Below are 15382 nucleotides of genomic sequence, written 5' to 3' on the forward strand. Positions count from 1 at the left end.
TGAAAAATCGGTTTTTATTATTTTAGCAATTTTTTTTTCAAAATTATATTTTCTGATAATTATTTACTTTTTAACTTATTGTGTTTAATGCTTTTTAATTAACTCTAAATATAAATACATCGATTTCAAAGGTGTTATGTACACTTTTTTTTTGTTTATTAATTAAAATGTCTTTACAATCAAAATAAGTACAACATTAAATTATAAAAATTTTTTAAAAACTCTTTTCCAGTATATAAAAAACGTAGAAGGTTACTATTTACGATATTTTTGTATATCAGTAACACAATTTTAAACAAATTAATATTTTCAATCCAGATAAATTATTTTGAGTACATAGATTAAGTAATATACTTGTTTCAATATTTTGATTATACTCTTGCTAGAACAATTTGGTAAACTTTTTATGAATCTAAAAAATAATGTTTTTTTTTATTTCTAAAACGCACTGATTGCTCCATAAATAATACATTCATATATTTTTTTTTATATAATATTTAGTACAATTTAATTGTTTTAAGAAACTTAATACGACTTCAAAACTAAAAAATTTAATTATATATCATAATATGTATATATAACTTTTCAAAACATTTTTATGTGTAGTGTATACATAAACATGCTAATGCAAATTAAAAATTAAAAAAATGGTAACTAAATTTCATTTTGATGTTTTGCAAACAATTAGTATAACATATTTTATTAATATATCATATAGCATATAGTTATAAAAGTATATTCACTTATATAAAAAAAATAAAAGAATTTTAGCTTATCTTGATACACTTTCTAACATTTCAACAAAAAGTTTTTTCATTACTACATTCTCTTCACGTGAGACTTTTAGCCAAAATTTTCTTATAATATTGTCGGCTTGTCTTAACGAAGGTAATATTAGTAACAATTGCTGTTGATATGACACAGCTGCGGTATGTCTAAAAAAATAACGGTTTAAAATTATTATACAATTTCCGCAAAAGATATGAAATTGACAATTACCTTAATAAATAAACGCAATCATTGAATGCACTTAATATAGTGTCTCTAAATTTTTTTAAAAGTAATTGATCATCCAAACGAATATCACAATTGGATAACACTAAAGCTTTCAGTAAATAATATTCTTCCTTACTAGGTGACAGCCTTTCTAATCGCTGTGTTATTTGTACACACTAATATAAATATAATTGTGGATTTAAAGTTAATTGAATTTATATATTGTTAATTGAAAGTTAATTCATTTATACAAAAATTTCTTACATGGTGAAAAAATTCGATAGCTCCACATTCTTTTGCAGATCGTTCATCTAAACAAAAATCTGATGCAAAAAACAATTTACCATTATATGGTAAGGAACGATATGCTAATTGTAATGTTAATATCTCAGCCCAAGATACTTGTAATAATTTCATTTGATCGTTAAGAGGTAATTCTGTGAAACCCGGTATTTGTTTTGCCCAACCAATGACATTGACTAATTCACAATCATAAAGATTACTTAAAATGCTTAAAATCTCATGAACATCCATGCAATTTTTATCTTTATCAAATATACTGCTAGATAAAGATGACGAAGTGGTAGTTGTTGTAGTTGCTTGTGATGAAGATGTTGATTTATCATTGCTATTACTTAAAAAATCATCATTATCAAAATGACCAACATAGCATGGATCTGGTTCGAAATTTGATAAAACTTCTAAAATTTTAATATCATCTAATGTTGAAGTAGCTGTTTGGTATAATGCTTGCATTTGATATGGATTTGAAACTGGATTACGTCTGTATTTTTGTCGTCCACCGCGAACTCTGTCTAATCTCACACCTTCTTTTAACATACCCATCATAAGACATTTTTGAAAACGGCAAGCTTGGCATGCTTTTCTACGTCTTTTGTTTATTTCACATTCATTATTGGCAGGACAAGTATATTCAATGTTTCCTAAATATTTATATTTTAGTAAAATTTCGTAAAAATTATAATTTAATAATTAAGTAAGAACAGCAGTATCAACTACCTTGAATCGTTCTTTTGAAAAATGCTTTACAAGCTTCACAACTGGCAACTCCATAATGAAATCCAGATGCGTTATCACCACAAACTAAACACAATCTCCTGTACAAAGAGAAAAACAAAAATTTAAACAAAATTACTGCAAATGTAAAAAAGGAAAAAGATTCACCTCGGAAGTTCTTCTTTAATAGAATGCATACTACTAGAATCACCGCAAATGTCACCAAGAGGAGTAGTAGTTGAGCTACAAAATTGTCTCTCTGGGGAACCTGGTGAAGCCTATTTAGAACGAAAATGTATTTTTTTTACAAAGGAAAAATTAGTCCTCTAAAATTTATCATTTTACCTGTGATGTGTAATTCATGCTTCCTAAAGCATTTCCAACTGATGGGGTTGGGCTACCACATGATGTGTCAATTATTAGTTCTTGTTTAACAAGATGTACTGAGGAATCAGTCATCGCAGATACCTGATATAAATTATATATTAAAAATTTTTTAATAATACAATATTTTAAACTGCTGAGGAAACAAAAGTTTGATAAATTATGAGCTCGAGGACTTTGACGCAAAGGTAAAATACAAAATAAATTTTTTTAATATTAATTGTAAAAACAAAGAAACTCAGTAAGGAGTTACGCGATGAAGCAGAATTTTTATTTCTCTTAAACTTTTGACGTATACTCATGAATACTCTTGTCAGTCTTTGCTATCAATTGCCGAATCAACAATTTGCAAAGTTTGTTTTTTTTCGCATTTTTTAGTTTAATTAAACCATTTTCGCATTTTTCTAAATGAAACTAAATTTTTTTTTAGTTCAGTTGAAACTAAATTTTATTTAAGTGAAACTGTTTTTTTAAATAAAACCTATTTTTTTGCTTAATAAAAATGTTAAACTAGCCAATGATATTATGCATAAGCATAACTTGCATAAATAATAGAACACTTTGAGTTACATTGTGGCTTTGAATTTACTTCAAAGATTTTTCATAAATTAACTTGTTACTCGTACTTCTGTATTACAATGTATATATTATATACATACATACATAAGTAATACAAAATTAACAAGTTGTGTACATAAAATATGTATATGGGAATGCATATAGAAATGTAAAATTGGGTGTGTATGTTAATTTTATACTAAAAGTACCCAATGATACACTTGAAATTGCAAAAAGAAAACAACAAAAAAAAACACTACTATAGTATATTTTTATTTTATGAATTTATTTATTTAGAATAAATTGTTAATAATACTTTATAAAAGACATATGCCTCAATCTGTTTCGACATGTATGTGTATAAAAAACAATTAACTTCAACGATTTGTAATGAGTATATTATGCTCATATTGATAATATATTTCACTATTTATGTTACACAGAGAAAAATTACGGTAGTTGAAAACTACAAAATAAATTTATTTAACAAAAATCTCATATTTTAAAACATCATAATATCCAAAGCACTGAAATTTTAGCATAAAATGCATTTTTATTTGTTTTATTTTTATCATTGAAACTATCAATATTTAAGTGTGCATAAATAAAAATGTTCAAATAATCATTTATGATTAACAATGTTATACCAAAGTTGAAACCTCAATCACAGTAAGGATCTAAAATTATGGCTTTTTAAAGCCATGAATTTGCCGGTTCACTTCCATGCTTTCTTAAATTAGAATTTGAGAATGTTATCCAGAGTCAATTGAAATTCATTATTTTGTTTCAGAAATAATTTCGATAAAGTAATAATCATTGATCATATTTGCAATAATTTATTAACAGTACACAACATGTTACAATTAGAAAAACAACATTTTTCGGCAAATTTTATTACAAAAACGTTTTTTAACAGAAAAAGTGATAATGAATATTATATGACTCAAAATGATATTTTTTTAAAATATTTCCAGAATTGTCTTTGAATTTTCGGGGATATATTACATTGAAAATATCTGGATGATACGTCTCATTCGCATTGCCTACAAACCAATTTTGTAGAAGAAATATTGTATATACATTTCATATGGAATACTTTTATAATATTAGTTTAAGTAATAAATTAAATAAATTTCGATACAATAAAATACAAGAGTAATAATACATAATTTCAAAATTCGTGCCTATTATGTATTGTTATATTGATTATATTATTAAACATATTGTTAATCAATGATTTCATATAACAGAATATACTTATGCCTAAATTTTTTATAGTGTATATTCTATTGTTATTGTTTTTTATGTATAAGGTCTTAATGTATAAAAAATAAAAATAAGCTTTTATCGGTATTAGAATTATCTGCGAATTTTACCTTGAACTTGGCCGAAAATTTTTTTTTTAAATACATACAATTAAATATATTTTATGAATATTCATATAAAATCTGTATATACGTACATATGTACGTATGTTTATTAAACTTCATATATTGTATTGTATTGACATAATATATATTATGTATGTACATACATTCATAGTATGAGCTTGTATATGTAAAAAAATATTCTACAAAAATTATAGCGTATTATATGATATAATATTGTACATTTCGCGTACATTGTGGTGTATTTTATTGTATAAATAAAAATAAAAATTTTTATTTTTCTATACATACATATTTACAAATGTATACGAATAAGTCGATATTGTTCGCTTTACAGAAATTTAAGAAGTCATGTATACTGAGAAGGAAATTTACGATATACTTGATTTTTTCTGTGGTTGTTTTTAATTAGCGAAAAACACTATAATTAACAAATTGATTACATTTTTACATTGGCATACTGTTACTCATGAATTAATTTTTCATTAATTTTTATCAAGAATTTTTTTACGAGAACTTTTCAATATATTATGCGAAAGAAAGTTAAACTACATATCGACCATACTTATAAATATACATAGCATGACTACCAAAATTTTGGGATTCACAGTTTTTATCATCAATCATCTATAAAGTATTTAAACAAAAAACAAGAAAACTTCAAAGTTGGAAAAATACTCCTTTTTTTGTGATTTAACTTTGAGATTTATAAAAAATATATTATGTAAGAGAAATCCATGGTTGTATTTGAGATCTATACAACGTAGAAGAGAATGAAACTTAATTTAAAAGTAAATAAATTTAATAATCTTGCACTTCGCAAAATAACAATAAAATGAAAAATTTTAAATACGCTTTCTATCATTTTACTTATATGTTGGAATAAGCTGTTTATATAATTAATATGAATTGAAACAAACATAATTTTTTTTCTAAAATGATGTTGATATAATATGTAAATGTATTTATCAATTCCTAATTGCATTCCACAATTTAGAGCTAGAACAATACTAATATTGATATTCCTGTTTATTTATTTATTCACGAACAATACAATTATACACGGGTATAGTAACGTTGAGAGTTATAGAATTTATTTTTTGTGCCATTTCCATATTATCTGATATAATAAATCATTTTAAAAGGCTTATATACAATCTTAAAATATGGAAACTTAAATGAAGAATATTTAAATAAATCAAAATATATTTATACGAATTAAACGTTATAAAATGCATTCTACTCATATGTTACAATATTTATATAAAAATTATCTTTTCTTTATTATTATAATTTAATACCAAATAATTTATCTTTAAACAATTATTATTTAATTATGCAACTTGATAAAATCAACTGTAACTAACGTAATAGAGAAGAATATTATTTACAACAAGGTTATATTAAAATACATCACATTTTCAACATATTGTACAATTAGTCGAAAAGTCTAATTAATCTACAGACGAAATTTTCAAATATTTTAATAATTTTTTAAACAGCAATTTTTGCTTACTTTTGATTACTTGTGCACAATGTTATTGGACAGTTTACAAATATTTCATGAGAAGAAAAAATCTATTTAAATTCTTTAATTTTTTTTTAAATCTAACAATATCAGACTGATAGTCAGACAATCAAAAGATAAAGTGGTGAATAAAAACGATTTCATGTTATAAAGTAACGAAAGAAAAACAATTAAATTTTTAAATTTTTTTTTAATATATCACACTTGCAATACAGACACGTTGGATCCATTTTAAAGTAAACAAGATTATTTCATATTAAGCAGTTTATATAAGTATATTTTTTTTGTTAGATAAGATTATCAATATTTTCATCAATCAATAAAATGAAATATCGAAATATCTAAGGGAAATAAATTAATTAAAAAATGTTCATTAGAATTTCTGTATTTATTTTAAATTTTGAAATTTGAAGCAATTTTGACAAAAAAAGAACATATTTATTATGCAAATGTTTCAAAACTATAAAATATTTTAGACTACCATTCTTAAGTTTCACATGTAATAGGTATGCATTAAAGAAATTGAGAAAACACTTGCCAAAAGTTGCCAAACGAATAAGCTCGATAATTATTTAATTCCTGTACAACGAATTTATTAAAATTTTTATTTATAACAATTAAAATTAAAAGCAATATGTGAATTAACATATGTACATACTTCCAATATCATTAAAAAACTATATAAGCAAATAAATTTCATTGCGCCGAATTAATCTTTCAAATTAAACATTATTTCAAATGGCTTTTTATTTTTTCTTCGAGCGATTTTATTGTTACAAAGTAACACGGATTTTTCTAAAACAAAATATGGATATCGATAAATATTTCATTTTACAAAAACGAAATCTATTTATTACTTATCCTTCTTCGTTTATTTTTTGACTCAAAATGTCAATGTTCGTCTAATATTTCTTAAATACTATAAGCTCTCTTAAACTTCTGTAAAAGTGAAAATATACCAGTAATCGTCTTATTCAAAATTATAACTTTAATTGTAATTACGATTCGAGCTTTATAATGGCATAAAGTTTTTGAAAATTTTATGCAAATTTTTCTCCTAAATTTATGCAAAATTGTGTAATAAGATAATTCTAATTAAAAATTAGATGGTGTAAAAATTACTCTATTAGATCGTTTTCATTAGCTTATTGATTATGCTTTTAGCTTAACTCTTAAGTTATTTATTAAAAACAATTTAGTTATTTTATAAAACAAAGGATTCGTTCTATCAATTACATTTTTGCTTTTGGGCGCATACCCAAAGCATGATTGGAAATACCTGATTGTTACTTTAAACTTCTTTCTACATCCTAGAAGTAGACTTCTAGGACAAAGTTTTCACTCGTTGTTTTTTCAATCGAATTTTTCAAGTACATTTTTTCAATACTTCAATATCGAATTACTGATATTTTAGCAAAACTTTTTTTAAAGTTCATGAACGTATGCGTTTTTCTATTCGCAAGATTTTTACGTTAAAAAGATTTTTTGTCACATGTAATAATTAATTCAAAGACGTCGTCATGGTCAATATAATTTTTAGGCTCGAAATTTTTATTCGTACTCAGCCAAATATCGTCGGCTGAGTTTTAATTTGCTCCACTCGCCGCCAACACGAAATCGACAAATTTGAAAAAGAAAGTTTGAACGTTAATTAAAAAAAATATGTTCGAACGATTTTATTTAAATTTTGCAATTTGATTTATTAATTATTTGTGTACAATGAAGTAAAATTTTATCTGTTCCAGTCTAGATTTTTTAGAGACATTAAATTTTTTTTGAAGTTGGTCATATTTGCCTTTGTTTTATATTCAACGAGCTTGTTAATACTTACTGACCTCGTTGCACATGGAGGGAATGATTTTACAAATGGAGCACATTATAAGTATTAATTTTTCAGTAAAATTATATTGAAATTCTATAACGGTGGGGCAAATTATTTGAGAAATTCGAAGGAAAACAACGTATTTCTTCATTATTTATATACGGGTGCAAGAATAAATTAAAAATACAATATAATAATTAAATAAAACATCTGATCAAATATGCATTAGTAATAAAAAAAAATACTCGTATTATTTGAAGGTATGAAATTTGAATCTTTATACATCAATATATCTGCTAGATGAATTTTGCTACTATGCTTTAATATTTGTCCCGTAAATTTTGCGTTCTAATACTGTGACATTTTGAATTTTTATTCTTTTATTTACAAACTTATATAGTTTTTATAAAGTAATAAGTTTTTTGATTACAAAGCTATACTATTTAATAGAAACTTTTTTAAGTGAATTAAAAATAGTAAATATTGATGCTAAATTAAATAAATTATTAAGTTATTAAGTGAAGCTTAATTATGTAAACACACCATCATTTCTGATTTAATGTGCTGAGAACACACCCCATTTCTAGTTTTCCATAAAAATTTAATTTAATTTACCTATCAAATACATATATTTTTTAAGAGAAGCACATTTGTACATATGTATGCATATAAATGTGCATTTATATTTTCATGTGTATAAATTTATAATGTATTATTTCAAAAATTTTAGATTTTCCATGTAGGAACTCTTATTAATGTGTCTTTTAAAAATGCTCTGTTCGTTCTCAATCGGCTCTCGGCTAAACAAATCGTTCTCGGCTAAAAATATAAGCTATTTTTTAGTTCTTTTTCAATTTTTAGCCTCCAGGATTTTAATTGCAATATTTATATTATTATATATCTTAAACTATTAATACTGTAGCAATTGTATTAATAGTTTAAGATATTATAAATTGATTCTTGTAGAAATCTAAAGTCTTCCATGTAGAAACTTAAGAGCAGACTTAAAGAGAACTTTATTTAAAGAACACTTTGTATTATTTTGAAAATTTAATTAGTATATTTATTGTTTCGTATTACTTCACGATGGTTATTCTACATAACGTACATGTACATTAAATACCACATTGGTTTCTTGTGTATAACAAAAAGAAAAATGTGTGTTTTATATTAATGACAAAATCAAGATTTTCTAAAAGTACCTTTAGTTTTCATTTGAGGCCATTCGTTATTATAAAGGGGAATCTAAATTTTTGAGTACTTACATATTTAAATAAAAAAATATTTCCAAATTTTTTGATTGTTTGTGTTGTCGTGAAAAATGATTTTAATCTTAAATAATAAAAGCTTTAAACCATCTGGAAATTTGTTATTGTTTTTTTCTTAATTTTTTTTGTTTAAAAAGTTTTATAGTTATTTATTCAACTGAAGCAAACACTACAGAAAGTATAATATGACGCTTATAATTTAAACCGGCAACGAAAAAAAAAACAAAAAAAGCAAAAGAAACCTTTTATTGTGGATGTAGATGGGAATAGTATGTAATTCGTTTAAAATTCTTTTCATTTTTATATTTTGTTTTCAAATATTAATGATCTGGCGTATGTATGTATGTACCGAGACACATAGAGTAATTTCTATTTCTATGTGCAAAAATGTATAAAAAATATATGCCCCCAACTTACATACTTATGTATATAATTGCCGTAAACTTAGGAGACATAGTGTGCTACTATGTACTTAGTATGTACACTAATTCAAACATTCTTATATTTTCATATTACTAATTACTTTTTTAGAATTAGAACAAAGAAAAGAAAAATAATCAAAAATTAAATAACATGTACACATTTATTCGAGTATCTACCTAGATACATTTGTAGGGAGGTTTTGAAAACGATGAAATGTATGTGTATATATGTAAGTAAATTTTTAATAGCAAGCAGTCACTGTCGATAGTGAAACCTTACTTAGCCATTTCTAATTCTTATGAGGATTGTAGGGCACAAACGTATATATGCATAGGTGATCCTTGAGAATTGGCTTCTATTTTGTGAAAATATAACGTTATGACAATCATAACCTCTTTGACAATGAGTAGAATAAAAAGACTAAAAAAATTAGTATGCGGACATAGATGTGCTCATTATGCGGAAGTTAACTGTAACTTCAATAAAACCGCATAGAATTCGTAACATATTTCGTATTCGTAAAATAAAGTTTTGTTTTATAAAATTGATCAATATTTATAAGTGAATCAAATCATATTATATTAGTATATATGTAAATGCATTCGTATACGTATGTAAATAAAAAATTTAATTATAACTTTTTGTTTTTACCACATCCTGCATCCAGACATCCATTTAAGATCTTTATTTTTTCGATGTTTTTACTTAACTCGAATGAAAACGTTGTCAATTAAATAAATATAACAGAAATTTAAAACATTGTAATATAAAAATACGTATATAAAATTAAAATATTAAAAATTATGTTAAAAATTTTAGAAACATGTACATATGTATATTTTGTATGTAAATATCACAGCACTTATTTTATATATTTCGCGAATGAAATATTCGAAATAAATTTTTTTTTAAATATTTTCATAAAATTTATATTTTTTCATTTTTATAGTTTACGAACTGTGAAATCGAATAAAGATACCCGATGTAGTATGAAAATAAACTAAAATTAACTTTGCGGATGAAAATTTTTATAAAAAATTTATTAAATTTTTTTCCGATTTTTCCAATCACAAAATTTCATTTGATATTAATTTGTTTAAAATTTATTATAAATTGTTTTTATACATATTTAGGTATTAAACAAAAAAAAAATATTTTATGAATTTTATTTTTTTTTTATTTTCTATTGAAAATGCAAAAATAGAGAAAAAATTTAAATTAGTTTGAAAAAGGTAACAAATTTTTTACGAGCAAACATTATCCGGATTTTAAGAGAAGTAAGAATTTTGAATTGTTAAAAAGTAAAAATTAAGAAATTAAAACTAAAAAAAAAAACAATTAAACTTCTAAAACTTTTGATTATTGTGTAATTTTTTTTATTTTTGTTACTCTTATGACTTCGCGATTGAAACTAAATGAAATAAAAAAACAAAATGTAAAATAAAAATAACAATAATAATTGTTTAACAAGCTTTTCTTTTTTTTTTATTCTGCTCCTAAAATTTTTTTTCGGTATGCCTCTACAAAATTCTAAGTGAAATTTATATTGCTTTCATTATAAACATTTATATATTGAATACATATACAATATACATACATATTTTGTATTCTTATATTATACTTTTATAGGTGAAATACATCGCAGTCGCATTGTAAAACAGACTAAGTGGTTTTTCTTAAATATTCATTTTTATATAAATTATGAAGGTATTTTTGGTAATATTAAGTTCTATTTTAGTACTTAATTGGCAGTGAATTTGATAAGTACTACATGAATTTCCTATAAAGTATTTTTGAAAAGGCAGCAATATTTTGACAGTATTTTTTTAAACTACAACTGCAAATTACGATCTTGTTCGTAAAAAATTGATCCTAAACACGCGGTTTTAATTTAACTACAGCAAATAAAAAGAAATATTAGAGTAAATTTTGTATTTTTACCATTAAATATAATTGAATAAATTATAATTTAATTATATATGACAATTAAATAAATTATAATTATATAAAAAAAAAATTATTTATTTAATATATTTTTTAAAAGTATTTTTTTATTGTAATTGTAACGTTTAGTTTCTAATTATTTAATTGAATAAAAACATATGATTGTGGTAATAATTCAAGAAAAGTACTTCAAAGTTTCTTTATTAAATTAGTAATATTGTTGCAGTTGTTTTTTTCTGATGCTATAGCTAATATTCAGTTTATATCAGAATTAAAGCATGTCAACTATAGCATCAGAATTGATCATTTTCAAAAATATCCAATAAAAAGAAACTACTGTGAAAATGAATTCTTTAATGAATTTTAATTAAGATTGATTAAAAACTTAAAGGTTTTATTTTTTCTCAGAATTTTTAATAATACAAAAATTAAAATTTAGAAGAAATAAACTAAATAACAAAATATTCCAATTTATGATTAAAATAAACTAACAATTAAATAAACTAACCCTAGTTTTAATAATATTTTTTGTACCAACCTAAATAAATGTCAAATATTTGTTTTATGATTATTTGGAGTTAGTTGATTTTAATTATAAGGTTTGTTTAATTAAATATATTTTAATATATAATACACATATGTTTGTATGTTCATACATTCTTACCTAAATGAATAAAAAGTAAAATTATACATTAGTAAGTATATTTGCACAAATTATATAAACGTATTATGTATGTATCTACATGTGAATATTCTTTTTTTCTCAGTTTGATTTTTGTTTTTTATTCATTCTTTATTTTCATTATAATTGTACATAGGTACGAATATTCTATAGTATTTTTAGTTCTTTAACTTAGTATACGTGCTTTCCTGTATAAAAATTTATGGGCTTTAATTTATTGTGTTGTATATTTAAGTAAAACTATGTGTGCATAAAATATGCAAGTTTACATTAAATACATAGGTAAACTGCTTTTTAATTCTATAGTTACCTCTTTAATATCTTTTCCCATATACTTACATATGTAACTAAGTATATATTTATTTACCTAAATCGAGTCACCTTAATTGTTAATAGGATAACAATACACATTATTTTGTGGAATAAAATTTTTCAAGAAATTATTATTGAAATAATTTTTAGGGAAAAAAACTAATTACCACGTGTAATAATTGTAATGAATATGAGAACTCTATTAATACCTACCACAATGTATACCTACTGAATATTTTTTTTATTTTAGTTATTTAAATTAGTTATTTGTATTAACCTAATAATGATAAGTATATCCTAAAATGTATAGTTACATCATAATAGTTTATTGGTTTAAAAAAACTCGTAGGTGGTAGATTGTTTAATATTAATTTAATAGCACTTGCACAATGTAATTTAAACTACCAAATTATTTGATAACAAGCTTCATAAATAAGTTATTGCTTGAACCATTAAATTAGGAGTTTACAAGATTTGCAGGAGCATGTTAAAACCATAGCTTTTTTAAAAAGTTTCTACAAAAAACTGTTTTCTTTGATTGTGTAATTTGGAAATAAGCAAAAAAGTTTGTTGTATTTACATAGATATAAATGTGTATGTATAGAAATTAATTTCTGCAATATACATATATATTTGAAATTTTAGCTATCAACTTTCAAAATATAGTATAAATTTTAAAAATTACGTACTGCTTATCCAATATAATATAAAAACAATTTCTACAATCTAAACTTAATAACGTGAGCTTACACAGAGAAAAAGCTGAAAATATTTTGCCAGTTTTTGTATAAACATAATATATGTACATATGTTCATACAATATTTTATCTGACTTTTGAATTAATTTTAAGTTTTATTAAGGTTGAAAACTCAATTCAATTTTTCAAAATTTGGTTTTAAATAGTAATATCAAATACCTATGAAATTTTAACAACATTTAATGTCTTAAGGATCCAGGTACTTCATTAATTTAATATGGGAATTCTCTCTCAAATTGTTCACAATTTTTTACACGAAAATTTCTCATGTAAAAATAATTCGTTCTCAAATATTATTAACACAAAACAGAACAAAAACAATTATTGGTTTTAATTCTGTTCAAAGTAAAAATGTGAAGGCAAAAAATTGTATAAAGATATACGTATGTTTGTATTTCAGTTGATCATTTTGTTCCCAATATATTTAATATCAAGTAAAATTTACAGCAAATACATTTTTCTTATTTACTTTAATACTTATTGATGATCTTTTTTATTTATAGTTTATTGTAAACAAACAGGGTTGTTTCAACAAGATGATTTCGTGATAAAAGCACGAATGTGTTTTATTGTAAACATGTACATAATACTTTTTAAGTACTTCATCCTCCACTTTTTTGAAAATACCAAAAAATTGGCAGTGTAATTTTCTGCAGCAGATCTTGAGCCTACTTAAATCTTAACTTGAGCCTGTCTCTTTTAGTACCCAAATATTTGTGGTATTCTTACCCTTAGTACCACTGCCTTGTATGTTACTGCAAAGTATTGTTTTAAGTTTACTGCGGTTCTTAAATTTCAGAAGTTACGATTTCAATCAGCGTTTATATACTTATGTATACATAACATTGTTCAATAAGTTTTATGAAATTGAATGGCTTTCTATTTTTTCCATAAAAAAAACAACAGATGTTTATGCAACACGTGCAACTTTTATCAGTTCAAACAAAATTCATGATGTTTGAATGTCTAATGTTTGATGTGTAAACGATGTGATACATTTAAATATAACTAAGTAGTTGTTTGCTTACTTGAATTGAAATTCTATGGAAAATTTTTATTATGTTCTGCCAGCTTATTCAAAACGTAATATTTATAAGTATTACATATTTTTAAATGAATGTATATGTAGTTACCTACCTACTTTTTTAAATAAAATTTTAATTACTTTTATTGAATTTTAACTGATTGAAATTAAATCAAAAGAAACTATTTGCCGTTCTCATTCTACCAGCTTTATATTTTTTTTATTATTTTTAACGTTCTATGTGTAGGAAAATACCACATAAGATAGAAAATGACGCGACCAATATTTGAGTCAAGTTCAAGGCCAACAAAGCAGAGAACGTCTCATATGGTGGTAAGTTGATTGTTTTAATAGCTCATCGCAACATCTATTTATGTAAATAGTTTACATACATTTAATATAGCAGAATTATAATATATATAATTATAGGTATATATATACATACGTAACAAGAAAAATATATATTATTATTAGCAACACACAAACATACATAAGAAAGTATTTATTTATGTAATGTATACGTACATATGTATGTTTTTCATACCCAACATTTCTTCTTTATTAATTTGTTGTTAAGTAAAAAAATGGATTATAATGGATTCAAAAAACAATGCAATACAGCACTTTCCCGTACCCCTTTTTCTAATTTTAAAAAATCGTGATAAGAATTATTGCAATACCTAATATATGGGTGCACTTATCAAAACTGCAATTTAGAATTGTTCGTTTAAAATATATGAAAATATATTTGAATGTATGTGAAAAAGCACTGCAGTAATAGTATATGTAAATATGTACTTAAGATTCAAATTTTACTTATGAATAGATTTTGATAAAATTACTTATTTCATTTCTTAGCACCACAAAATTAAATTACTTTCTCGGTATTAGAACTCGAAAATTCTTTCACTTTCTTTTCATATTTTACTTTCTTTTACTTTTAGTTTGAAACATTGTAAATCACTTTCATAATTATAAACAAAGCCGATAAGTCTTTTCAAGATGGCGAATTTAATATTTGTATACAAAATTAGGTTCTAATTTTATAAATATGAAAAAAAATGGTTTTTATTTTGTACTTACTTTCTTAAAGTATATGTAAAACTTTTTGTTTATAAAGAAAAAGTTCTAAACAAAAAAATTATAAAAATATATTTTGAGAAAAAATTATGACAACTACCATTTCTTCAAAAAAAAGTACTGTCATTATATCATGTGTGTCAAAAAAACAAAAAAGAAATTAACGATGGTAACACACACTACATATTTATAATTTAT

At 23.4% G+C, this 15382-nt stretch overlaps 3 protein-coding genes across 5 annotated transcripts in view; 2 read left to right on the top strand and 1 right to left on the bottom strand.

Annotated features, from left to right (window-relative positions):
* The window catches only part of LOC129614085 (GATA zinc finger domain-containing protein 10), a 47929-nt gene extending 47607 nt beyond the window's left edge, over positions 1-322 (top strand). The window contains exons 10-11 of the mRNA XM_055528476.1: positions 233-251; positions 319-322. Of these exons, the coding sequence (XP_055384451.1) occupies positions 233-251; positions 319-322 (23 nt within the window). The remainder of the gene's footprint in view (positions 1-232; positions 252-318) is intronic.
* On the bottom strand, positions 1-15328 carry LOC129611936 (steroid hormone receptor ERR2). 3 transcript variants are annotated; one of them, XM_055525364.1, is made up of 7 exons: positions 10036-10242; positions 2359-2481; positions 2182-2291; positions 2017-2114; positions 1261-1940; positions 1000-1172; positions 1-935 (listed from the first exon to the last, which is right to left on the bottom strand). In XM_055525364.1, the coding sequence occupies exons 1-7, from the start codon at positions 10057-10059 to the stop codon at positions 773-775; spliced, it is 1371 nt and encodes a 456-aa protein (XP_055381339.1). In that variant the 5' UTR covers positions 10060-10242; the 3' UTR covers positions 1-772. The 3 variants fall into 3 exon arrangements, with proteins under 3 accessions (XP_055381339.1, XP_055381354.1, XP_055381346.1); XM_055525379.1 differs by lacking the exon at positions 10036-10242 and adding an exon at positions 14947-14998 and having other exon boundaries at positions 3-935; XM_055525371.1 differs by lacking the exon at positions 10036-10242 and adding an exon at positions 15188-15328 and having other exon boundaries at positions 6-935.
* LOC129611910 (DNA polymerase epsilon catalytic subunit 1) overlaps positions 14421-15382 on the top strand; it is a 21458-nt gene continuing 20496 nt past the window's right edge. Inside the window, exon 1 of the mRNA XM_055525339.1 lies at positions 14421-14437. The gene's annotated coding sequence lies outside the window, so the exon portion shown is untranslated. The remainder of the gene's footprint in view (positions 14438-15382) is intronic.

Source organism: Condylostylus longicornis, unplaced genomic scaffold, assembly GCF_029603195.1.
Source record: "Condylostylus longicornis isolate FDR11 unplaced genomic scaffold, ASM2960319v2 ptg000004l, whole genome shotgun sequence".
NCBI classification, from domain to species: domain Eukaryota; kingdom Metazoa; phylum Arthropoda; class Insecta; order Diptera; family Dolichopodidae; genus Condylostylus; species Condylostylus longicornis.

What these genes read in the sequence shown, in the direction of transcription:
- LOC129611936 (XM_055525364.1), bottom strand. Translation starts at nt 10,059, where the DNA reads ATGGATGTCTGGATGCAGGATGTG. An exon ending in TTTCAAAAGAACGATTCAAG is followed by an intron (nt 1,941 to 2,016) that starts GTAGTTGATACT and finishes ATAAATATTTAG; the next exon opens with GAAACATTGAATATACTTGT. An exon ending in CTATCGAATTTTTTCACCAT is followed by an intron (nt 1,173 to 1,260) that starts GTAAGAAATTTT and finishes TATTTATATTAG; the next exon opens with TGTGTACAAATAACACAGCG.